Source organism: Phoca vitulina, unplaced genomic scaffold (genome assembly GCF_004348235.1).
Source record: "Phoca vitulina isolate PV1807 unplaced genomic scaffold, GSC_HSeal_1.0 scaffold48, whole genome shotgun sequence".
NCBI lineage: Eukaryota > Metazoa > Chordata > Mammalia > Carnivora > Phocidae > Phoca > Phoca vitulina.
This window is the reverse complement of record NW_022589751.1, coordinates 12004778-12031527: the sequence shown is the minus strand read 5'-3', so window position 1 is coordinate 12031527 and position 26750 is coordinate 12004778. Positions and strand designations below refer to the sequence as shown.

General features: G+C 43.7%; 1 protein-coding gene across 1 annotated transcript in view; it reads right to left on the bottom strand.

The window, feature by feature from the left end:
• Nucleotides 1-3279: 3279 nt before the first annotated feature.
• ABCC2 (ATP binding cassette subfamily C member 2) overlaps nt 3280-26750 on the bottom strand; it is a 59698-nt gene continuing 36227 nt past the window's right edge. The window contains exons 17-32 of the mRNA XM_032432353.1: nt 26256-26432; nt 25124-25291; nt 22289-22469; nt 17341-17464; nt 16919-17054; nt 15996-16215; nt 15700-15854; nt 14344-14499; nt 12687-12886; nt 11181-11307; nt 9210-9311; nt 8633-8776; nt 7593-7751; nt 6409-6575; nt 4418-4612; nt 3280-3770 (exon numbers count right to left, since the gene is read on the bottom strand). Coding sequence (XP_032288244.1) covers nt 3641-3770; nt 4418-4612; nt 6409-6575; nt 7593-7751; nt 8633-8776; nt 9210-9311; nt 11181-11307; nt 12687-12886; nt 14344-14499; nt 15700-15854; nt 15996-16215; nt 16919-17054; nt 17341-17464; nt 22289-22469; nt 25124-25291; nt 26256-26432 — 2541 coding nt within the window. The 3' untranslated portion in view covers nt 3280-3640. The remainder of the gene's footprint in view (nt 3771-4417; nt 4613-6408; nt 6576-7592; nt 7752-8632; nt 8777-9209; nt 9312-11180; nt 11308-12686; nt 12887-14343; nt 14500-15699; nt 15855-15995; nt 16216-16918; nt 17055-17340; nt 17465-22288; nt 22470-25123; nt 25292-26255; nt 26433-26750) is intronic.

The following is a 26750-nucleotide window of genomic DNA, read 5'->3' as shown; positions in this document are numbered from 1 at the left end:
AATCAAAGAAGAACTTAAACAATTCATGGAAATCAATGAGAACGAAAACACATTGGTCCAAAACCTATGGGATACTGCAAAGGCAGTCCTAAGGGGGAAATACATAGCCATCCAAGCCTCACTCAAAAAAATAGAAAAATCCCGAATTCACCAACTAACTCTACACCTTAAAGAACTAGAGAAAAAGCAACAAATGATGCCTAAGCCACGCATTAGAAGAGAAATAATTAAAATTAGAGCAGAAATCAATGAATTAGAAACCAGAAACACAGTAGATCAGATCAATGAAACTGGAAGTTGGTTCTTTGAAAGAATTAATAAGATTGATAAACCACTGGCCAGACTTATCCAAAAGAAAACAGAAAGGACCCAAATTAATAAAATTATGAATGAAAGGGGACAGATCACGACTAACACCAAGGAAATAGAAACAATTATTAGAAATTATTATTGACAACTATATGCCAATAAACTGAGCAATCTGGATGAAATGGAGGCCTTCCTGGAAACCTATAAGCTGCCAAGACTGAAACAGGAAGAAATTGACAAGCTGAATAGGCCAATAACCAGTAACAAGATTGAAGCAGTGATCAAAAACCTCCCAAAAAACAAGAGTCTGGGGCCTGATGGATTCGCTGGGGAATTCTACCAAACATTCAAAGAAGAAATAATACCTATTCTACTGAAGCTGTTTCAAAAAATAGAAACAGAAGGAAAACTTCCAAACTCATTCTCTGAGGCCAGCATTACCTTAATCCCCAAACCAGGCAAAGACCCCATCAAAAAGGAGAATTTCAGACCGATATCCCTGATGAATATGGATTCCAAAATCCTCAACAAAATCCTAGCTAATAGGATCCAACAATACATTAAAAGGATCATCCACCACGACCAAGTGGGATTTATCCCCGGGATGCAAGGGTGGTTCAACATTCGCAAATCAATCAATGTGATAGAACGCATTAATAAGAGGAGGGAGAAGAATCATATGGTCCTCTCAATTGATGCAGAAAAAGCATTTGACAAAATACAACATCCTTTCCTGATTAAAACTGTCCAGAGTATAGGGATAGAGGGAACATTCCTCAAGTTCATAAAATCCATCTATGAAAAACCCACAGCGAATACCATCCTCAATGGGGAAAAGCTGAGAGCCTTTCCCTTAAGATCAGGAACACGTCAAGGGTGCCCACTCTCACCACTGTTGTTCAACATAGTACTAGAAGTCCTAGCAACAGCAATCAGACAACAAAAAGAAATAAAAGGTATTCAGATTGGCAAAGAAGAAGTCAAACTCTCTCTTTTTGCAGATGACCTGATACTCTATGTGGAAAACCCAAAAGACTCCACCCCCAAATTACTAGAACTCATCCAGCAATTCAGTAATGTGGCAGGATACAAAATCAATGCACAGAAAGTTGCTTTCTTATACACTAACAACGCAACTGTAGAAAGAGAAATTAGAGAAACGATTCCATTTACAATAGCACAAACCGTAAGATACCTCGGAATAAACCTAACCAAAGAGGTAAAGGATCTGTACTCTAGGAACTACAAAACACTCATGAAAGAGATTGAAGAAGACACAAAAAGATGGAAAAATATCCCATGCTCATGGATCAGAAGAATAAACATTGTTAAAATGTCTGTGCTACCCAGAGCAATCTATACCTTCAGTGCCATCCCGATCAAAATTCCAATGACATTTTTCAAAGTGCTGGAACAAACAATCCTAAAATTTGTATGGAATCAGAAAAGACCCCGAATCGCCAAGGAAATATTGAAAAAGAAAAACAAAGCTGGGGGCATCACGTTGCCCGATTTCAAGCTATATTACAAAGCGGTGATCACCAAGACAGCATGGTACTGGCACAAAAACAGACATACAGACCAATGGAACAGAATAGAGAACCCAGATATGGACCCTCAACTCTATGGTCAAATAATCTTTGACAAAGCAGGAAAAAACATGCAATGGAAAAAAGACAGTCTCTTCAATAAATGGTGCTGGGAAAATTGGACAGCCACATGCAGAAGAATGAAACTCGACCATTCTCTAACACCATTCATAAAGATAAACTCAAAGTGGATGAAAGACCTCAATGTGAGACAGGAATCCATCAAAATCCTAGAGGAGAACATAGGCAGTAACCTCTTTGACATCGCCCACAGCAACTTCTTTCAAGATACATCTCCAAAAGCTAGTGAAACAAAAGCAAAAATGAACTTTTGGGACTTCATCAAGATAAAATGCTTCTGCACAGCAAAGGAAACAGTCAACAAAACGAAGAGGCAACCCACAGAATGGGAGAAGATATTTGCAAATGACACTACAGATAAAGGGCTGGTATCCAAAATCTATAAAGAACTTCTCAAACTCAACACCCAAAAAACAAATAATCAAGTCAAAAAGTGGGCAGAAGATATGAAAAGACACTTCTCTGAAGAAGACATACAAATGGCGAACAGACACATGAAAAAATGTTCATCATCATTAGCCATCAGGGAAATCCAAATCAAAACCACACTGAGATACCACCTCACACCGGTTAGAATGGCAAAAATGGACAGGGAAAGAAACAACAAATGTTGGAAAGGATGTGGAGAAAGGGGAACCCTCTTACACTGTTGGTGGGAATGCAAGTTGGTACAGCCACTTTGGAAAACAGTGTGGAGGTTCCTCAAAAATTTAAAAATAGAGCTACCCTATGACCCAGCAATTGCACTCCTGGGTATTTACCCCAAAGACACAGATGTAGTGAAAAGAAGGGCCATATGCACCCCAATGTTCATAGCAGCAATGTCCGCAATAGCCAAACTGTGGAAAGAGCCGAGGTGCCCTTCAACAGATGAATGGATAAAGAAGATGAGGTCCATATATACAATGGAATATTACTCAGCCATCAGAAAAGATGAATACCCAATGTTTACATCAACATGGATGGGACTGGAGGAGATTATGCTAAGTGAAATAAGTCAAGCAGAGAAAGTCAATTACCATATGGTTTCACTTATTTGTGGAACATAAGGAATAGCATGGAGGACATTAGGAGAAGGAAGGGAAAAATGCAGGGGGGGATTGGAGGGAGAGATGAACCATGAGAGAGACTATGGACCTGAGAAACAAACAGGGTTTTAGAGGGGAGGGGGGAGGGGGGATTGGTTAGCCCGGTGATGGGTATTAAGGAGGGCACGTACTGCATGGAGCACTGGGTGTTATACGAAAACAATGGATCGTGGATCATCACATCAAAAACTAATGATGTATTGTATGGTGACTAACATAACATAATAAAATTAAAAAAAAAAAAAGAATACGTCAAGTATGAGTCAGGCCATTTACATAAATTTAAAAAAGATACAACTTGTTTAAGGGTATATACCAAGCAGTAAAACTAAAATGAAAAGCAAGAGGATATGATTATCACCAAATTCAGGATAGTAGCTATCTCTGGGAAGGTAAGTAGGAAGGAGGTATAATCAAAGTGGGATCATCAAAGCGGGATTGGCGGGGGTCTACTGTAGCTGGATATAATAGGATCCTTCTTTAAAATGTACATTTTACACACTTCTGTGTGATATCTCTCACAAAAAATAAGCAATGATCCTTACAGTCCTTTCCAACCCATGGAACCTACTGTCAGAATGATGTGCTGTTCACACTTTCAATGCCAGCTTCTTTGGCCATCAAATAAAAGGGGCCCGAATTTCTCAGCAGTTCTTGAGGGCTGCCATACTCTACAATCTTCCCATTGTCTAGGACCATGATCCTGAAACAAAGGAGAAAGAAAGGTCTTAGCAGCATCTTAAATCTGGGCCTTTATAAGAACAACCAGGACTAAGTCGTGGTATATTCATACATAAAAGGCTACAAAGCAGTGAGAACGAATGGACTGCAGCTGACTGCATTAACATGGGTGTGTTCCATATATAATGCTGAAGAATCAAGTAGTAGAAGAATATATACAGTATAAGTCCATTTACATAAGTTTTTTTTTAAAGATATACATTGTTTAAGGGAGCCTGTGGTCTCCAAACAGTTTCCAAGATTACTGACATTACCCCCATATTTAATGTACTATGCCAGAGTTGGGAAGAAGCAGAAAACTTCTAGTCATGGTTCTGGGGCAGCTGCTGAGACCCAGTGTAGTTGAGACATCTGTGGCTGGGCCTCCACCTCCCCACACTCAGTTAATAATCATATACGATTGCCCATTTTACCCTCAGGTCCGTTCCCTTAACCCTGTTGGCTTTCATTAGCTTGGTGTATAATTGTGGACAAACTACTGGAACTCTCGGTTTCCTCCTCAGTAAAATGATGGGGGCTAGACCTTCAGTTTGGGAGATCTTACGACTAATGCTATTCCTTTCACTCAAGGGCTCAGTGGTGTCTGTCAAGCTCCGTCACCACACTCACTTGTCGCTGTCCATGATGGTGTGCAGCCTGTGAGCGATGGTGATGGTGGTGCAGTGGGAGAACTCCTTCTGGATGGTCGTCTGGATGAGGTGATCGGTCTCTAGATCCACGGCGGCCGTGGCCTCGTCCATGACCAGAATCTTGGATTTCCGAAGCAGAGCGCGGGCCAAGCACAGCAGCTGCCTCTGCCCTATGCTGCAGCCGAGGGAACAAGCTGAGCATTAGCCCCTCCGGACCAAGGCCTAATGGGGTTATGTGCACACACGCACGTGCACCGCTCACGTTCCAGATCCGACTTTTGAAAGCCCTACTCCGAAATTCCCCCAGAATTAACACCTAACAAAAGAGGCTAAGACGAGGTTTCCCAAACGCTCTCCTACTGCAGGTGCTTCATTTTAAAATTCATATTTCTGGGCTCCGCTCTTCTCAAGCAGAATGGGGAGGAGGCTCAGGATGTGTATTTTTAATAAGCACCCCAGGCAAGTTCCATGTTTAATGAGTTTGGAAAACCCTAGCCTGGGAACGGTTCTTTGCATCACTAGGTGATATCCCAGCACATGAACAGCAATTCCAAAGTAAGATGGAAGGCCACCAAGTTCACTGGAGCAGTATTTGACCTGACACCGTTAATATAGGGTGACACTGCGTCAGAATGCCCCAGTGGCATTTCTTAGTGGCCTTAGCAAACCCATTCATTATTTTAATGTGTAATTCTAGTCTCAAGGCTAATTATTTTTTCAAGGCCTTCTGCCTTGATCAGAGACGTAGCTATCTAATGAACATGATGTCTTGGTGGGAGATGCAATGTATGTGGAATTCGAATATGCTTGTAAAATGCAAATCGCTTTAATTTGCTAAAAGCCAGTAATGAAGGCTGGACCTCTTACTTATATAGAGCAGCTTTGGGAAATGATGTGGAGGAAATATTCGGGAATTCGCTAATTGCTCTTTCCTGCTGTGGCCATTAGGGAACATATTAAACAGAGGGTGGCTAAAGTTCTGTAATTCTCCGTAAGAAAATTTCTGCGGGAGATGAGAAGTCACCCAAGATGAACTTCCAGTTTTCCTCTGTAGTGTCCACACAGAGACCGGGCAAAACTGTGGTTTGGTTGTACCTCACTCCTGCCTGGCCCTGGGGGGCTTTCTAGAACAGCCTGGGGCCCAGGTGCCAGTCTGGCTTTCAGCTGCTGTCTCTCTCCACGTGACGCATCTCCCATCACTCACCAGAGAAATGGAAGCTTCAACACCTCCAACCCAGGTCTGAAATCAAGGCCCTGGTCATGCCATTTAGGTGTCCCCCAGCATGGACAGAGAAAGCGGGTAGGATTTGTTCTCACAAACCAGATGTGTCAAGGCCCCCGTGTCACATCCTGCCAGAGGGGCCCACACAGCCCCTCACGGCTGCATATTCGCTTCTTGACGTTATTTTGTACACAATCAATACGTATTTGTGCTAAAGGGTCTTTTCCATAGGCCTAAAGACCCACTTACATCCTGCTTGTTCCTAGATCTGTTGCTGATGGAAAACAAACAGGATGGCATTCTGTACCAAGGCTACACACTGAAGTCACCTGGGCCCCTTATTCAACGGGTCTGGGGTAGGTACTGCCTGGGCTTTGGGATTTTTATATATTTCCCCAAGTGGTTCCAGTGTGTAGCCTAGTTAAGAATCCATGCTCTAGGTAGTGCTTCTCAAGCTGTAAGGTACACACAAATCACCTGGGAATCCTGCTAACATGTAGATTCTGATGAGTAAGTCTAGAGTTAGAGTCTGCATTTGTAACAAGTTCCCAAGGGAAGCCAGAGCTACTGGGCCTCCCTTCTGTTCTGAGCTTCCTCAGCTCAGGGTCCATGCCCTGCCTACCACTCAAAAGGCACCCAGGTCTGGAGGAATTCTATGATACCACGGACTACCTAGCACCAGGAACAAAGGGGTGCTTCCCCCCACCCCCTCCCACTGCCTGTGGGGGAAGTGGGTTATGAAACGTTACCTAAGGTTGTCACCAGCCTCTGTCACTTCGTGAGACAACCCAAGTTGCAGCCCAGACACAAAGGATTTGAGGTGAGCCAGCTCCAGGGCCTTCCAAATCTCCTCATCTGAGTGGTTGTTAAAAGGGTCTAGGTTCATCCTCAGGCTTCCAGAGAACAGGATGGGATCCTGCAAGTCAAGGGAGGAGGGGGGGCTATTGAGGCTCATGACAAAAAAGGGTCTAGCAGTTTTTTGTGGCCAGGAGAAGGCAGATAGGACTGGCCTGAGATGCAAAGCTGGCTAGTTGTCAAGCTTTTGCCAAGTTTCCGCACTGAAGACTAGAGGGGCGGCCACAGGATTAAGAAGAGTTCTTGGTTTTGTTTTTCATTCTGAGATTCGTTTATGGATTTCCAAGTTTGCCTCAGCATATCTTAAGAAAGTAAGAGGAATGTTCCACACCCTCAAAAGAAACTCAGGCCATGGAAGTGAAGGGATCAGGGGTGGGCAGGGGAAGGGACAGTACACTCATGGAAGAATTTATTAGGCTTTTGAAGAAGCTGGAGAAAAGATTACATCAAACTGAGCGAACACCAGACAAACCAAAACCACCCCCAGAGACTTGGCTACAAGAATAGAGGAGGAATGGTTCTAATTAGGACCCACATACGGCACCGCCCCCCCCCCCCCCCCCCCCAGCCCAAGGAGCCTCCAAGGCAGACCTTATTTGGTAGAGTCCAGAGAGGAAGCCAAAGGGAAGCCTTTTTTGCTGATGCACTAAGCGTTCCACTTGCTGGCAAAAACCTGCCGCAAATTCCCTCTGCTATCTTTTAACCATATCAAATGGGGAGTATAAAGCTTAATGGTTTCAAGCTTCAGCAGCAAAACTGCTAATGTTGATTGCAAAGGTCTTGCTAACCCAGGATGGGCTATAGAAATGCTAAATAATCATCTGCTCTATTGGACTTCTGTTGTGTTGCTGCCACCTAGCGCTTAGACACTGGCAGTCACACAAGCATATCCCCACAAAATGCCAAAGTTATTTTTTAAGTTCTGGAGAGGATGTGTCTTAGGGAAGTGGCTTAGGTGTCCCAGGTAGCCTGCAGAAATGACACTGATAACTGAATATACATCAGGAAGAAGATGCATATGTTTCCTGCAGAAAAAGCTGTCCCCTGCCGCATGTACAGAGTAAGTTCTAGAGCTCACCTGGGGGATGATGGTCAGTTTCTCTCGGAGGTCATGGAGCCCAATGGAAGCAATATCTACTCCATCAATGATGATCTGGCCACCTGCAGCCTCTAGGATTCTGAAGAGGCCATTCGTCAAGGATGACTTCCCAGCTCCTGTCCTGCCGACCACACCAATCTGTAAATACAGTTCCTTTGCACATTAGTTCACCACATACTTCTTTGTGGGGGGGAAATGTAGCCTGGGGCATTCATAATCCCAGGTGGAAAGAGGTAGTGATTGACTACTTCATCTCTAAGATGTTCAACTGATTTTGGTTTTGGTGAGAAAAGTGCCCAGATGTCAGAAAAAGATGCCTTCTCATTCTACCTTCTCAATTGTTGATCAGAACTACAATGACTGTTGGAAATGGACACATCAGCAACTGTTGTTCTAATTATGACGACATTATAGTTTAAAAAAAAAAATCTTTGTTTAGAAGTGAAGAAAAGGGAAGGATCAGGCCTCACATCAGTTGAGAACCTCATCAGCAGGACCTCAGCATCTTTACCCAGACTTTTTTTTTTTTTTACACATTTCTACATTTTTACATCAGACCCCAAGTCCTCAGAGAACAGGAACCCCATAAGAAGGTGCAGGACTTTGTAGACCAGAGAACTAAGTCATTCTCTCTGAAGGGATCACCTCCACATTGCTGTTCTCACCAGTTTCTTCACTAGGCGGGGTGTTTCCGGACTTCCCCTCTACAGGTCATGGCCCTTACAGGAAATGAGCCCCCATCAGCCAGAGGGGAAGATGCTGCCGCCCCCGGTGCCAGCAGGGAGACAGGAAGGGCTGAGCAGAAAACCCTTCCAGCCCCGGTCAGCCTGATCCCTTGTCAATATTCTGCCCCCTGGTGGTGGCACTGTGTCCCTGCACCTCCCCAGGGCCGAAGACTGCCCTGACCCTCTCATTCCATCCCGATGATGAAAGCCGAGTACAGCTGCTTTCCACCCCTGTGTCCAACTGTGTTCTGATCACAAGGACTCACGTTCAGGCCTTTCTTCCACTCCACCTACCTTCTCCATGCTCCTGATGTCACAAGTGATCCCTCTCAATACAAGATCTAGCTCCGGCCGGTACCGCACTTGGTAATTGTTAAACCGGATCTCCCCTTTGCTGGGCCAACCTGGGGGGGGTCTCTTATCAGTCACCCAGGGTGCCTGGCAAAGAGACAGGAAGAGAAGTGCTTTACATGGTGGCAACTCACTGAATAGTCCCCGCAGGACTCATGTCACAGACTAGAAGGATAGCAGTGTCCCAGCCATCTGTGGGCATCTGCATCGACTAGAATGAATTAGACGAGTACTTCCAGAAGGTTCCTACCCTATTCAATTAAAGAAACTCCATTCCACGATGCTGCTCTGCGGACTTCCAGAATGAAGACACCTTTAACTTGGTGCATTCCAAGACCTGACCTCTCCCTAAACCATTTCCTATTCTTAAGTTTCAAGAAATTGGGTTAAATTAGAGCAAGGCAAACTTTAGGAGAACCTTTATGACTCCATGTGAAATCACTAGACAGGGTAAAGATGCTCTCTTGAAGGAAACATTTTCCTTTTGCCTTGTCCCCGGGTTCTTCTAATTCCTCCTTACCTCGTTTTCCACCTTTATGTACTCATTTATTCTTTCAACAGCCACAATGTTGGTCTCTATTTCTGACGTCATCCTCACTAGCCAGTTCAGGGTCTGTGTGATCTATAGAAAAACCAGAAGACTAAAGATCATCCCAGGCTCCGAAACCAACTCAATTGGTCAAACTGTAAGGTCAGTCCAGTGCCTACTTTGTACCTAGCACTACGGCGAGCTCTTCGAGAGGGCAAGGAAAAGTGTTAGTGACAATCCTCACCTCCTTGGGGGAGGCAATGAGACCAATGTGGTCTGGAAGATAAGTGCGCAACTGTGATGCTCACATGAAAGACAACATGAGCTTGGAGGGGCTTGGGCTAACCCGGGGTTGGAGAAGCCGGCAGGTGGTAGAGTGGGACCAGAACTCCAATCTCCTGCCTGTAATGTTCTTTGTGGAAGGAGTAGTGGGTGGCATTCTATAAATGGGGAAAGCATAAGAAGAGGCACAGGGTAGGAAAAGCCTTCCAAAAAGCTGCTTCCACTCTCTGCTCTCAACAAGAGCCCAACCCTCAGGGTGGAGCATTCACATGGACCCTCCTTTACCCCAATAAACTCCTGCCTACAAAAATACGTCTAACCAGCAGTAAGAGGTTGTCAAAGTCTGAGCCAGTCTAGAGTCTAGGGAATCTGTGGATTACTTAGAGGCAAGCTTCTTTCACACATAGACTTAGACCAGGGAGTTTTTGTTGAGCAAATGGTGGTTAAAAAGAGGGAGAGTACAGGATGTTGGAGAGAAGAGTAACCACTTTGTGTAGGTCGAACCAAATGAAATTGTTGATATTTGAATGTTTTTGTTTTCATTCAGTCTAACAGTTGTCTTTGCCCCATCTTCCTGAGGTTAATAAACCTAAAAATGGGGGCGGGGGGATGACGGAGCAGTGGCACGAGGAGCTGACTAACTCTGGTGAACAACAGAGTCATTTTGGGTGCCCCACCATGATTGCCTTGGGCCTTATTAACTCCTAATGAACATAGCACCATACAGAACTCACTGGTAGTTATGTAAACCAATGTATTAGTTCCAAAAGATATCATGAAAGATGGCCAAAGGACTCATTGAGTATCATTTACTGAATATTGATTGTAGTGCCAGCCACAATTTTGGACACTAGGAAATGTCTAACACATATTGCCTAGTCATGCTAGGGATGCATTATATAGTTTTATTGGACTCTACCTTCTTTATTAGAATTAACTCTATTCTGTGATTTAAGAAAAACAAAAATAGGAGAAGATATTCAAAAGACTTTCTGTTACTACTATATTATGGAAAAGAACTGGGAACGCCTGGCTGGCTCAGTTGGTGAAGCATGTGACTCTTGATCTCGGGGTCGTGCGTTTGAGCCCCACGTTGGGCACGGAGTCTACTTAAATGAAAAGAAACTCATTTATTCTCTTGACTAGAAACAAGCAAAGAGGAAAAGAGAACTATCAGATTAAGTCACATTGAATTGCTTTCTTTTTTTAAGATTTATTTGAGAGAGACAGTGAGTGAGTGAGAGAGAGAGAGTGTGTGTGCACACGAGTGTAGGGGGAGGGGCAGAGGGAGAGGGAGAGAGGATCCCAAGCCAACTCCACACTGAGCAGCACAGAGCCCAATGCAGAGCTCTGTCTCAAGACCCTGAAATCACAACCTGAGCCAAAACCAAGAGTTGGACACTCAACCCACTATGCCACCCAGGCACCCCTCAAATTGCTTTCTTAACTCCCAAGGGCAACAGAATTTTTGTCCATTTTTCCAGATGACACTGGTACCTACTTAGCAAGGAACATGTCCATATGTTACACAATTAGTAAGAGACAGAGCCAGGGTTTGAACCTCAGTCTTACCTAGTCCCTCTGGATCTAGAAAGGAATCAAGAACACAACTTCTGTGGTATACTCTAGACTCAATTTAAGAATAAATGCATTAATTTAACTCCCAACCTTCAGACTCACATTAAGTGCATTGGACAGAACAAAGCCCACAGTGTCTCCACTTAGGGTATCTCTATAAATAACCATCATCAGGGATGAAAAGAAGACAATCAGGTTCCCAATCAGCTCCAGACGAACTGCAAGCCACCTGTAGGGCAACAGAACCAGAGAGAAAAGGGTCACTGATATTCACCTCCTTACCTTAACCAGCAACCTAGGTGTTCATGGAACATTTTGAGAGGGATTGAGTTGGTTGGGCTGTGTTCTCACAAGATGCCTCAATTTGACTATACCATATGTTCCTAAAGTCTTTTAAATTAAATAAATTGCATTTTAAAAGGTACTAGAGAAGTTTGCTAAACTAAGGGAATCCTATGATTCAGTGTCTCCCATACTTGCCAAATCATAAGAATCATCTGAAGTAATTGTTAAAAATACAAAATTCATGCAAGAAAATTCCTAGACTCTTCCCCAGAAGATTGATTCAGGGAGCCTAGGGTGGAGTTCAGGAATTCACTTTTTCTTTCTTTTTTTTTTTTTAAGTAAACTCTACCCCAGCATGGGGCTCAAACTCACAACCCCAAAACTGAGTGGCATGCTCTACCGACTGAGCCAGCCAGGCACCCCAGGAATCTGCATTTTTAAACAAATGTTCTAAGTGATTTCTTTTGATTAGGCAGGGCAAATAATGCCAGAGAATCCATTTGTAAGGTTAGAAAGTAAGCACCGCATGAAGGTTCAATGTACCCTGATTTCATGATTTTATTTTTTAATTTTTAATTTTTTCATTCTTGGAAACTATCTAATAAAGTATCTTTACAATCATAGTCCTGTCCTGACCTCTCCATGTTCCAGATAATACCGAGCATCATGAGTCTGCCTTTGACACTTTAAGAAAATGTGGAAGCTACTCAGGAATTTTCACTTCCTGAAAAAGACCTTCTTCGTTCAAGGACATATCACTTCTTGCCAACGTCTTATAATGTTGCAGAAATGAAGAATGCTCACCCTACCTGGGGATTCACCTCATAGGATATGAGCTTTCCATTTATGTCATCACTGGAGTGATGACTATGGAGTCTCTTCCCTCCACCCTCAGCTTCTTTCACCACCCTACGAAGAGTGTCCTGCCTATGGAGAATCTCACATCTGCTCTCAGGGATGCCAACTAAGAATGCCCAGCTCACCCAGCACTTGTTCTGTACTTGGGATACCAAATGCTTATAGAGGTTATTTGACTTCCACCAGAACTCTCTGATATAGGTTGTGTTCTAGTCATTGTAAAAACAAAAAATGAGATTTTTCTTAGAAGGTCAAGGCATTTTACCTATAGCTTGGTAAATAGCATAGTAGGCACAGGGACCCAGTCTCTGACTCCAAAGCCCATACTTCCTTCTACTTACGTGACAGGCATGACTGGCCACAGTGAAATTCACATCACTGGCTACACCTGCCCTCCCATAGTTAATGTCAAACATGTAGAACCCCAAAGCGCATATTTGAGTAAATACCCAGGGGCAGCCTCACCTGTTAGAGGTAATCCAGGAGAAGACACATTTCTGGTTGGTGTCAATCCCCACCTCATTGTGTTTCAGAAATCGCTGCTGGTGCTCAAAGGCACGGATGACGGACAAACCTGACATAGTCTCACTGAAGTGAGAGTAGATTGGGGACCTGGTGACAGAGTCCAGACGTTTCAGCTGGCGTGAAGTGGCCACATAAAATATCTGGACCCCAAAAGTAAAGAGTCAGTCACATAATCATGTTGCATATGCAATACCTCTTCCTTGGTGGCCCTGACCCGGCGTCCTTCACCTTGATGGGCACAGCCCATATTTGAACAGGACAGAAGCCTCCAGCCTCACCTCTGGCTAGAGGAATGATGAGAGAGGCCCAAAGGAAGAGGTTGGTGGGGAACGGAAGACGATGAAAGTGAGACTATAACCACATGAGGAATTTTGTCAGCCTAATCCATATTCTCCCAAAAATCTGCATACATTGTCCAAGTGACAGTTTTTGTAGCAGCTAGAAAAATGGTCTCCAAATGGATTTTGTAAATTGCAGCTGGGACCCAAGGGGCGTGGAAAGTGGAGATGGGCAGGAAATGGCCAAAGGTATCCTGAAGTTTAGATAAAAATTGAACAGTCAGGTAAGTGATCAAACTGTGTTGCAATGGTGTGTGAAGGTAGAGATAGTTCTGGAAATGTGTGGAGTGTTGAGAGTCTAAGAACTAGAACTAAAAGTGTGCAGATGGACTTTGAGACACAAGGGTTGAAGGATGAGGTTCAGTGGTGCTATTAGATTCTGTGAAGATTTGTTGAAACCAGGGAAGAGCTGGGCATTTGAGAGTCAGAATTCAAAATGTTATAGCTGGAAGTTTCCTTAAATATCCTGATTCTTATTTGTTGGTTTGTTATTAATGGCCAAGAGGCTGTTACTGAGATAACAAGGTACCTGAGGAACTTAACACAAATACCAGGGGGTGTCACCTTACCATAGATGACAAGGCTGCCCTTGAATGCAAGAGTTTCAGAATTGTTTTCCCAAGGTGAACAGGTCATCCCAAAGAATCCTCTCCACAGCTTGCCTCCCCTCATCAGTTTTTAATAGGGGAATGGAGTCCCTTCCTCTTGCTCCAGCGTTTTTGTGAGGCTTGGCTTTCAAGCTACCTGTTCCCTCAAGAACATATTGACATTGAACCTAAGTCATCCATAGACATCCCAGTGAAACTAGAACTGCCCTGAGGTGAAAAGAGATCTAGCTCCTGCCGAGAGACATCTCCCAGCAGATAAGCCTAAGCCAATCAAGGAAGCAGCCATAGCATAAACCTTCTAGAAGCAACCAATGACCTACCCATTACGGGGGATCTTACAGAACTTCAAGATCGTCCAGAGCCAACCTCAAGGTCATCTTGGATCCAAACATAAATCTGCCCCACATAAGCTTCCCGGGGGGCAGCAGCTAAGGTGAGATTTGCTGTGAACCATATACCAAGTCTATTGGTGCTGACACTTGAGCTTTAGACAGTGGCCTATGGATCCTTGGTATATCAATATAGGACTAAATGACAAAGATGCTGGAGAGGACTGAGTGACTAGCAATAGACAAAAAAGAAGATTCCCAGGAAAGAGCCTGGGCTTTTGTAAGTAGAGAGGAGAGGAGACCTAGCTATTTCCAAACCTACCTGAACAGACACATAAATGAGGCCAAGAGGAATGATGACGACAATGAAGATTGGAGTGGCCGTGCAGATCATGACAAGGGTGCTGATTATTCCCAGGAAGCACAATATCCAGCTGCGCAAGGATAAGGGAAGGGTATCATCCACTGTGGAAATATCCTAGGAACACATAATTAGAAGAATGGTATACTAATGGATTCCTGTGCCATTTTCCATCTTCCTGATTCCAGCAGAGAATTTGATTCTGGGTTCCCAGTGACTCCTTCATTTAATCATTTCATGACATTCATTTGCAATATACTGTTCTGCTCCTCCCAATAACCAATCTCATTTCTGTAATTTCTTCATCTTTCTAAATCCCTCCAAACAGATATGCAGGTACCCTTCACTTTTTCAATAGACTTGGTAAAGGTTTTCGCTCTTCTCAGGGAAATTCTCATTTGTCAAATTTATTAAACCATTCATACATTGTAAGCTAATAGGGCCTTACAGGTAAATCCTCCTATAACCAAGCCAATTCAATTAATCTAACTGTACACGGGTCCTAATTCCATTGAGTACCTAAATAGAACGTGGCACATAACTAGCATTCAATTTGTATGAAGGCTCCAGCCCCGTCAGTAAGCATTCTAGTGCTCCTATCAGGTGCTCAGTAAGTGCTGTTGAATAAATGAATGCGAAGAGCTCCAGGGTCTGCAGTACATGGACACCATGTTTTAGACCCTCATTAAAATTATAGGTGGCTCTCTTCCATAGTCCAGACCCAATTTATTCTTAAAGTAGCAAAGATAGAAGCAGGAATGGAGCAGAGACCAAGCCAAGGGTTATCCTGTTTTCTCTTTTATTCACCATCCTAGCCAGTGATTGTGCTTTTACTTGTGTTTTTCCTTCTGCAGAATAATCCTTCTCATTTTGCTTCTACCGCCAACCCCCTGCTCCACCATCTCCCTGGCTAAGTAAGTTCCTTCTAGGACTTAAGTTTCATGTTTTCTGACATTTCCCACCTTGTCACCCAGGCTGAGCTAGTACTGCTGTTCTCTGTCACTATTTTGTACTCCCAGAACACCACTATATACACATCATTGTTACTGGTTTTATTGTCTTCTATCATACTCCTTTATTTCCTCGGTTGTCTCCCTCACTAGATGGTGAGTTCCTTAAAGGGCCAGAGCTTTTCATCTCTGTGTCCCCAGGATCCTTGGGACCTCACACAAGTTATGCAATAAACATGTGCATGCTAAGTGGACCAAAGAACTCTAACTGCACGGTGTTGCCTAGGGGGACAGGAGAATTCTGTCCCTGTCAGAGTGGAAAGATCCTCAGCATAAAAACACATCATACAGCCATTTAGATACTTACACCAGCAAACCTGTTCACAATCCGGCCTGTGGGTGTTGTGTCAAAAAAACTCATGGGTGCTTGAAGGATATTGCTTAGCAGTTGCCTATGAAGGATGTTTGATGCGTGAGTGGAACCATGGGCATTCCAGAGATTTGCTATGAGCACAAATGCACCTAGAAATGGAACCAGTTTAGTCAGCACAATGCACAGGACTTGTACCAAGGACACAATGGCATTTTTTTCCCCCTGAGTCTAGGTAAAGTACAAAGACCAGACAGATTCTCTAAGAGATGGCCGTCAACCATCAGACGTACCTTGTACTAATCCCAGAGCTCCATAGACGCCAACTCTCAGGTCCCTCTGAGACGCTGGATAGTTAGTGCCATTAAAGGTTTTAGAGTCATTGGTCCAAGCACTGAGCCAGAGGTTGGATCCAATATAAGCCACAGAATTGATCACATAGGCAAAGATGATGAAGAATATCGAAAACCATCCTACTGCTCGTAGGTACTTCAGGTAGATGGAGAACTTCACCTGAAAAGCCCCCACCCTCAGTGTTAGAAATCCTAATGGCTTTTCGTGAGGAATTACCTAGAATATCAATCACAAGGGGGAGTGGAGTCCCCTGGAAAAGTGGATAGCAGGTAGCCAAACTTGGTATTCTGTGGTCTATTTCTGCATTGGGCCAGGATAATATCGATGCTGAAATATAGTGCAGGGGAAATAACATCACATTATTAATGAGCTTCTAGATGCAGTTAAGGGAGAAAGAGATAAAAACAGTGGGACAACAACACACACAGACAACAGAGTGGGATGGGGGTTATACTGCAGACCTTGGAATTTGTCTTCATTAATTTGGACTTAAGTTAAAACCAGGTTTAAGGTCTTAAGTTTTATTAATTTGAATTGTGTGCTCTCAGACTGATTTATTAGTGTTCTCTGGCTCCCAGACTTGCATCTCAAAGCAGTTTTGTTGTTCTCTCCACCTATCAGAATTGAATTACTCATGAAATGTGCTATGAGGATATTCATGGGAAACCTGTCATTCTTGGAAATATGATTTGATAGAAAGCCCAAAGCCTCTACCAACATTTCAATGACGAATTTACTGATTTGCAAGGCACATGAGACCTATCCCTCCCGTAGGTCTGTATTCAAGTCATCAAACTTTAAAATGTTCAGATCCCAAACCTTATAGATCACCCCAAATGGAACTTTTTATTGTGGTGCTCACCTTTCCAGTTTGTATGAATTCCTTCTTAATTAGTTTCTGTCCTTTCACCGGTTCTTTCTCCTCCTTCAGGGTGTTCACATTCCGAGTTTTCAAAGAGTTTCTTAGGGATTTCCGATGCCTGCTCTTGGACCTAGAACTGAGAAATTGAGAGGGAGGAACACATTCTTGAGCGTGCAGGCGCATCCTGGGGTCTTCTTGCAAGCACATGTCACGGTCGCTCTCCTTACATTGAAGTGCATTTCAGAACAGATGGCTCTGGGAAACGCCACCCCACCCCTCCTCTCCTCTTCATTCAAAGAAACAAAGCAAGAGCTGGGAGTGTCCCGGGGTCCCCTCCCTCAGGAAAAGCCCACAGATAAAAAGAGAATGATCAAGTGGAAATATGGAAGTGACAAAGGCTGCCAGTTGACGAAATGACCAACTTGCGACTGCGTATTTGATGAAGACTGTTCTCTCGTTTCATGGTTAAGGAGGCCACATCCTCAGGGATTTCCTCCACACTGGGCATCAGCCCACAGTCATCTTCTTCTTCAGTGTCCTCATTGACTAGGGAGATACATCAAAGGTTAGGGAGATGGCGACATAGAGCTGCAAAGTTCTATGAACAAGGAGAATTCTTTTCTGATCTTGCTGGCCCCTGAGCAAGAGATCCCAGATGTACACACAGCCTGGTAATTTTGCTCCAGGAATATTACTGATTAGTACATCTTCTCGTTGAGAAATACCAGGATAAAGGAGAGAGGAGTTTCTAGAAGAAGAGAAAATGGTCAAAAGGAGAGAAATATTCCCAGAAGCTTCTCAGTTTCTTTGCAGCAGGAAAAGAACTTTTTAAGGGTCATAGTAGATAAGCAGAAGAGTCCCAATTCTCAGAATTGACTAAAGAGGTGAGCGTAAATGAAAAATGTTCTTGAATTTCAAATAACTTTACAAAGTTTTATGAATTTAAAACATTGTTTATTTTTATTCCTTTTCCTCTTAGAGAGGGAGAGAGAGAGAGAGGGAGGGAGGGAGAGAGAGAATTCCAAACAAGCCCCAGGACCAGCATGGAGCACAACATGGGATTCGATCCCACAACCCTGAGATCATGACCTGAGCTGAAATCGAGTCGGACGCTTAACTGACTGAGCCACCCAGGCGCCCCTGAATTTAAAACATTTTAAAAACATATGCTGCAATAAGAAATAAATTTTTAAAATTAAAAATAAAATGTAAAACAGCCTGGGCATCAGTGGCAATGGTAAAGACTTCTGGAAATTGATAACTCCATAAAAGCAATGGCAAAATATTATTAAAATCAACTTTATAACTCTGAAATTAACCAGTCTTGCAACAATCCAAGGAACATTTATTTAAGAAAAATGGCTAAATCTCAGTAAGAACAATAAGTTTTGTGATAGTTTACCCCATTCCCATCCTCTCTTCCCTTAGATCTGCTGGAGCCTAGAATATTAATAACCTTACAAACATAGTAACTACAAAAAATCAGCAGCCTCCTAACTGCTGGAGGGAACAGAATGTGTTCAAAACTGTCCCAAAAGCCTCATCCCGGAACCAAATCCAAGTCTGTCTGCCCGATAAACAGTAAAGGCAATCACTGAGATACTGAGTATTCAGCAAGGAAAGGGTTTATGCAAGAGGAGGCCAAATGAGGAGATAGGAGGACAAACCTCAAATCTGCCTCCCCAAAGGAGGAGAGTCAGGGGAATTTAAAGGCAAATGAAAAAGGTCTGGGTAAAAAGTTGCAGTTGTGATTACCAGTCCCATTAACCCTTTGGTTACCAGTTTCAATCCCTAGAGAACTGTCATTATTTGACCTGGCTGGCAGTTCTCTAGAAAACCACATTCACAGGGCTTGTCTTTATTGGCCCGGACTTGGAGCTAGCTTAAATAATCAGCAGCAACTATTTAACATCACAGCTGCCTGAGGGATGATTACAGTTGGGGCAAATAAGAAGCTAAACAAAAACTTAAAAGGAAAAGCTGGGGAAGAAGATACCCTTAGGGAGCTTTGATATTTTTAATGTATTCCTAGCAATCTAGAGTGCCCTACACATGGGTAGGGCTGTGCACATGCTTAAGAAAGAAGTGAGAAGGCCCTATTCTCACCCCTGGCTAACCTTCAGACTCTGGGCAAGAAGGAAACAAAAAGGTGAAGTAGAATCATGAACTGCCTGCTGGAGTGTTAAGGACATGCCTTCCCTCCCACCACGTGCACATGCACACAAAGCCTTTCAGAAAAAGCTGAGTGACTTATTGATTCCAGGCCCTTAAGGAAATCTCTGTCCAATCACTAGCTGACCAACCAAGCGGAGACTTCCGTGGCCACATATGACAAAGAATACAGATTTCCTAAGAACTAGTTCAGGAAACTAGACAGGAGGAACAACAACAAATCCTGGCAGGGGAAGGAGGGGAGAAAAATCTTATTTCCAGAGTTGCATTATTTAGAGTGATCAGTTTTCAACGAAAAATTGTGAGACCTACAAAGCAAGAAAGCATGGGACCATATACAGGAAGAAAAAAAAAAAAAAGCAGTCATCTGGGAAGTAAGTTGGAATTACCAGAGAAAGACTTCAAATTGACTATTATAAATATATTCAAAGAACAAAAGGAAACCATGTCAAAGATCTAGAGTATGAGTTCTCATCAAATAGAGAACATCAATAAAGAGATCAAATTTAAAAAAGAAAATAGAAATTCTAGAAAAGTACAATAACGAAAATGAAAAATCCACCAGAAAGGCTCAAGGGCAGATTTACTAAGGAGATTGAGCCTGTGACTTAATTTGATTGACCGTCTTGGCAGACATGCTGCCAGCTTGGATTGGAGGGGACAGAGACAGGACTAAATGAAGGGACCCTGCCAGACTTCTAGGATTCTACAGGCAGAAAATGTACCAATAGAGCTATCCAGCTGTGAACATGGGCTATCCTCCAAGAAAAGGGAAACATGACCCCGGGGTTGGCTCCCCCTCAGTTCCAGAGGGTGGGCCCACTGCCCAGGGCTGGAGGGTTTGAAACCACCAGCCCAGGTTGAGCCTGAACAACAGACAGCATCAGGCCAAACAAGATCATTATCAAACCTTAAAATCTGGTGGAATTTGCCCTGTGAGATTTTAGATTTGCTTGGGATTCATGACCCCTTTTTTCCTACTGATCTTTCCCTTTGGAATGGGAATGTCTATCCTAATGCCTGCCGGTCTTACTACTGAAGCAGATATCTGATTTTACAGCTTAACAGATGGAGAAGAATTCTGCCCCAAGACTCCAAGTCTCACTCACAACTGATTTGCGTGAGTTAGATGATGAAATGTGGGACCTTGAATTGACATTCAGATGAGATTCTGGACTTAGAGTTGATACTGGAATGATTAAGACATTGAGGATGTCGGGATGGCACGAATGTATTTTGTACATGAGAAAGATATGAATTTGGGTGTGTCAGAGGACTGGTGTGATAGACTGAATTGTGTCCACCACCAAATTTATATGTTGAAATCCTAACCTCCATTTCCTCAGAATGTGACCTTATTTGGAAATAGGCTCATTGTAGATGTAATTAGTTAAGAGGAGGTCAGACTGGAGTAGGATGGGCCCCTAATCCATTATGTCTGATGTCCTTATACAAAGGGGAAATTTGGATGTAGATGCACACATGCAAACCACATGAAGATGAAGGCAGAGAACAATGTGATGTGTCTACAAGCCAAAAATGCCAAAGATTGCCAACAAAGCCCCAGAATCTAGGAGAGAAGCCTGGAACATGTCCTTCCCCATTACCTTCAGAAAGAACAAATCCTGCCAACGCCGTGATTTTGGACTTCTAGCCTCCAGAACGGTGAGAAAATAAATGTCTATTGTTTAAGCCACTCAGTTTGTAGTGCTTTGCTATGGCAGCTAATTAAGAAACTAATACGGCAAACCAGTATTGATACAGGTCACCTTGCCCTCCTGTCCTTCCCTTCATTCTGCCATGTCATGGCCTATACCTTGAGTCCCAGAACCAACAACAACAGCATGCCAGGCATTGCTCAGAAATAGATAATCAGTGTTTACCAGAACAAAGGCTGGATGAGCTGTTTTGCAAACTGACCTTTGTACATAAAGGACAGGATTCTTCAAAGGAGACATCCACCCATGGGGGTTTATAATAGAATCCAGAAATTCAGATCATGGCCAAAGGCAGCAGGGGTGGGGGTGGGGGAAGGCTAGACTTAGCATAAGGAAACTGTTGGAGCAGGTCTTGGTGATGTGATTGACTGAGCAATGACTCAGGGGAATTAAGCATCAGACACTGCCCTTTGGCTTGGGACATTTGGTCCCCAGGCAGGTGGCTTTTAGTTTTCTCCAGGCCAGTGCCTAGAGTACATAAGGGCTGGTGGAAAATTCTGGCCTCTTCCTTTCTGCTGGTTCATGGTGGCCCTGCCCCCGTTTCCTGGGATGGCTGCCAGTAACCCATAGCATCCTGTTCTTTGCTCCTGCCGTATCCCCAACACTTACAGACTTTCTGGTTTAGACTTTTCTTTCCATCTCTTGTGCTCCCCAGGGTGGTTTTGAACACATTTCCTGACTTCAACACCTGCATGAGTCCCCACTTGCAGGCTCTGTAGCTACTCCTTCTCCCAACTGACTTCCGGAATGCACCCTCCAGATCTTGCTTTCTCAGGCTTGATCTCCTGCTGGTGACTGCTACCCGAAGCAGATACCTACAACTATGTACAGGACTACTGTTGGCAGATTCTTGGGAAGGTCCTCAGGGATCAGGGCCATTGCTGACTAGAACTAACTGATGACCCCAGTGGTGGTGGTATTAGGGTCTATTCCTGTGGTATACTGTGAGACCATGCAACTGCCATGATTTTTCCTGATTTGAAACACCCAATGGTTTTTGGTATATTGGTCAAGATGCCTTTGTTAGGGCTTATCAAGAATTTTGCAGTACACTATTAGTACCAGCCTGTAAAGCTGTCCAGGAAGTGCTTTTAGTGGATTCAGGGTAGGTGGGGTGGGATGTGTAATTTGAATCAATAGAAGCACAGCATCCCTAAAAAGGGGCCCCTGATGCCACTAGTGTTTTTTCCACAAGGGCTAATCACCCTAAATCTTTAGTCATACCCTTCTAGTGTCCATCAACTGCATGTCAGAGACCATATGAGCAAGATGAGCCCCCAGTTTGGCTCAGGCACAGAGTTTCTATGTCTGTGTTTCTTTACAGAGACATAATACAGAAAGAACAGATTTTGGATCTCTGGATAATTCACTTCCAAATCTAATCTACTGGATACTTAATAGTTCAGGAAGTAAATAGCAGTTTATCACTCCTACCCTTTCCATACCCAAGCTTTATCTTGTTCCAATCTTCCTTACATACCTGTGGCCTCTTCCACAGGACCAGTCTGTTCTGTGAATGTCTTCAGAATCTTAGCAAATGATCCTTTCTTGGCCAGCAGAGTGCTGTAGGATCCCTTCTCCAAGATGGTGCCATTCCCCAGAACCACGATCTCGTCCACTTGGGGAAGAAAGTGAATGCTATGCGTCACCAAGAGTCGAGTCTGAAAAAACAATAGTAAGTTGTACCATTCCCTTCCCACTGTGAGATTCTCTGTCCACAACCATCCTTGGCTTGCTCTTGAAAAGGAAAGGAAGTAACCTCCTTGGGTTAGCTAACTTCTCCTATGGGTAGCTAACTTCCAATTACCCAGCATGTCTACCACTTTCCTTGGCTTGCTCTTAAAAAAAAAGAGAGAAAAAGAAAAACAGTCATCTTAATTCACTGTAGGGCTGAATGTAGCCCTGACCATTTGACCTCTTTTACTTCCTCTTTCCTTCCCAGTACCTCATCCGAACACCAGACCCCGTGTGTAAGATGAGACTCCTTCCCTTGTGGATCTATTCAGTTATTTTCCTGTAGTGACATCGAGGTTTGCCCTACACACATTCTTCCAGCTTCCTGGGAGCTTAGGAATGTCACTTGAGATCAAAGCCTATCAATATAACCGATGCATACAAACCTAATAACTAGCTAACTAACTTCCCCTTCAAATAACCAGCTAACCAACTGAACTAACAAGAGCTGCTCAGATTCTTTCAGCACATTAGAGAAACTGTAGGGGCATCAAACTTTGTCTTCAGCTCAGGCCCTCCCTGGTGTGGGAGACTTGGCATCCCTTGTATTCCTGTGTATTTTTTAACCACACCAACCAATGAAGAAGGGACTCCAGTCAGAGAAAGACAAAGGCTCATGGATCAGAAATGCGGTTCAGACAAGGGCCATGGGGTCGAAAGGGCCTCTGGAGAGATAATCCAAGCCACTGCCTCTGCTCTCTACTTCATAGCCCCACAGAGAGTAGATCCCTCTTATCTGGAAGACCCAGGAAATGCTTACCCTCCCAGTCTCTGCTCAAAGCCAACTCTTCTGAGAGCCTTTCCTGAGACCCCAGGTAAGACTTGGGTATCCCTCTGAAGCTTCTATTGTAGTTTGTATAGACTGCCATTAAAATAATTCTTGTATTACAATATTATTGTTTGCTTTTCTGTATACCTTCCCATTAGATTGTATGTTTACTTGAGAGCAGGGACCAGACCTTTTCATCTGTGCACGCCCAGGCTTTGCAACAAATCAGGCACAGAGTGGTATACAGTTCATGAATGAATGGAGCCAAGAGGCCTTACGGACAGGAGCCAGAACCAGGACTAGCAGGAAAGGTGAGTTCTTGTTGACTCACTGATCCAAGAGAGGCAAAGACCCTCAGAAGGACAGCAGCCCACCTATCCTCTAACTGGTAGTGAGCAAAAAATCTTGAAAGAAACAGGCCAAACACAGATGGAGTTTTAATGACCAATGCTGAGGGAGATGTTCTTGACAGCCCTCATCCTACACTTGCTGTTGGTGAGCAACACATTCAAATCCTCAAGGGGCTCTGTCAGCCCACTGTGTCTGGACAAATGTGCTAACTGGCCCTTGGTAAGGAAAGCCTAGTCTTCACCTACCACCGGCTCTTGTGACTTGTTCTGCCTGCCTTATCTGTGCTGTCTCTCAGGAGCATTGTGAGAACTAACGAGGCAATGCAATCAAAGTGCTGAGCACCGGCCTGGGACATAATGAATACTCAAGAAATTCTAGCTTTTTTTTTTTATGTTCAAGTTGAGTCATCCCTTCCAGGCATAAGTATTCCTACGTCCTGCAAGGGATCCAGGGAAGTGCCTTCTTAGACCGTAGCTCTAATACCTGCAGGATGACCTCTGTCCCACCAGTGAGGTGAGTTGTTGGGTCCTCTGGGAGGTTTTTGGACACTAACCAGGTGTCCAACAATTCAATTCAATTCTGACACTGACTTCCTGGAATTAGCACAAACCCCACAGCTTACGGGCTCAGTCCCATGAGACTGACCGGACTTCAGATGCCAGTTGTAAGTCTTGGGCCACCCATACTTCTGACCAACTAGCTATAAAGCCCCTTCCTCGTGAACGATTACTTGCTAGAATGGCTCATAAGATCTCCAGAACACACTTGACTTATGTTTGTCGGCTTGCCGTAAAGGATACAACTCAAGAAGAGTCAAATGGAAGAAATGCACAGGGCAACGTATGGCGGGTATGGGCTGCACCTGTGGGGCTTCCCTGCTCTCACCATCTGTGCCATCCTCTTAGCACCTTCACGCCGTCACCAATCCAGAAGCCCTCTGAATCTCATTGTTCACAAATTTTTATAACCCTGTCTTCAGCCCCTCTCTCCCTCCCCAGAGGTTTGTAGGTGGGCTGAAAGTTCTAACCTGCCCATCACCTGAGCTTCCTCTCCAACAGCCCTGTACTGAGGCTATCAAGGGGCCACACCCTAAGTCACTCTTTAGGCTTATGAACAAAAACCACTCCTACTATTACTCAGGAAATTCCAAGGGTTAGGAGGTCTGTACCAGGAACCAGGGACAAAGACCAAATATAGGTCTTATTATACCACAGGTCTCAAAGTTTTATCACAATTGATCATCCTAAGAGGCTCAATGTCAGAGCCACAGAATAAGGCTTAAATTAGCCAGTTCCAGCACAAGCCATGACCTCAAGATGGGAGGTTTCATGGGTCCTCTCCTGGGAGACCACGCCTCAGCAGCCTAGGAGGCAGGTAAATAAGGAAATTTGCTTCAGGATAGCAGCAGTCCTAGGAGATGTGTCTCCCCACCCCAAGGTCTTCTTTGCTTTAGTTTCTCACCTTGCCTTTCAATAGGCCCTTGGGACCTAAGATCTTATTGAAAATATGTTTTCCCACATGAGCATCCACGGCTGACAGGGGGTCATCCAGAACATAGATGTCTGAATTCTGATAGATAGCTCTGGCCAGGCTAATCCGCTGCTTCTGACCCCCACTGAGATTTATACCCTGAAGAAGAAAATAATTTCTATTAAGCACTACTCCATAGTTCAGCCTTCACAGAGACTATTTATTAAGGAGGGGAAAGGAAGAAATTTGCCTCAATAAGGTATCAAGGACTTTAAACTCTTACAAGTTCCTCTGTATAAATAAATAACTTTGATTCAAATAAATTACTTCAGGCCCAATTATTAAATATATGCCCAAATTACCATTTTCTATTATATGTTTACTTATGATTTTTGTTTCCTGCCCCGTAGGAATATAGAGCTAGACCAGGGCAGATTTTCTCTATTTTACTCATGGATGTAACTCCAGCACTTAAAATAGTATGTGGCACATAGTAGGTCCTCAGTAAATGTATGTTGAATTAATGAACAAAATCATTCTAGAGCCGTATTTTCAATAGTCTGCTAATATCTGAAGATCCATGTCCCCCAGAGACTGCTCTATTCATTGTTAGTGATAGGGAGGAAAGTTGAAAACACCCTAAATATGTTACCAGTTATGCTGTGACCACATAATGGATACAGTAGAGTCATTAAAAATCTATTTGTAAGAAAGGCATTCAATAACCTGAGAAAATCATTCACACTAAATTTCTAAGTGTGTGAAGGAGATTATCGGGACCTTTCTCTGGGCTTCACTCATATCCAGAGGTAGAGTCAGGACACCTAAGTTCTGGTCCTGCCTCTCTGCTCCTCCCCCTGTGAGGTCAGCCTTGGGCCAGGCACTGGTCAGTTAACCTCTCAGATCCTCATCAGCTTTCTTTTAGAGGACACAATTCCAATAGTTGCTTCCAGCTACAAAATTTTAAGTTTCAAATATTGTGTAAACTTGTGTTTTCTGGTATTTGTTCCCACCCGACTACCCAAACTGGCAAGCTCTTCTACTCCCATCCTCTTCACCATCCTCACTTTTTTTGTCTTCGCTATTTCTTCACCCTTTCAAGGTCCCTTGGGGTTCCAAGTACCTTCTCTCCAATCTCAGCCAGGTCTCCTCCAGGCAGCACTTCCAAGTCTTGGAGGAGGGCACAGGCTTCCAGAATCTGCTGGTATCTCTTTTCATCCAACTCTGATCCAAAAAGGATGTTGTCCCTTATGGTGCCATTCTGGATCCAGGATTGCTGCGGGACATAGGCTATGGTGCCCTACATGGGAAGGATCAGAGCACGTGACAGTTGTATCTCCAGAAAGGCAGGGTTGAAGGAGGGAATGGCAGGATGGGGAGGAAAAAACAGAACTTAGATTTGAAAAAATGAATGCTAGGCTAACTGAGCATCTGATATTTATAAATGTGCTTGTATTTATTGCACCAAACAGGGAGAAAGATTCGATATCGTATTCATCACTTAACCCCCCCCCCTTTTTTTATTTTTACTATCACTTTCTAGCCATGATCCTAAAAATTGGGGGATGAACGCACAAGCTGCTTCTAGAACAAGGTTTTAGTCAGACCCCAGTGAGTT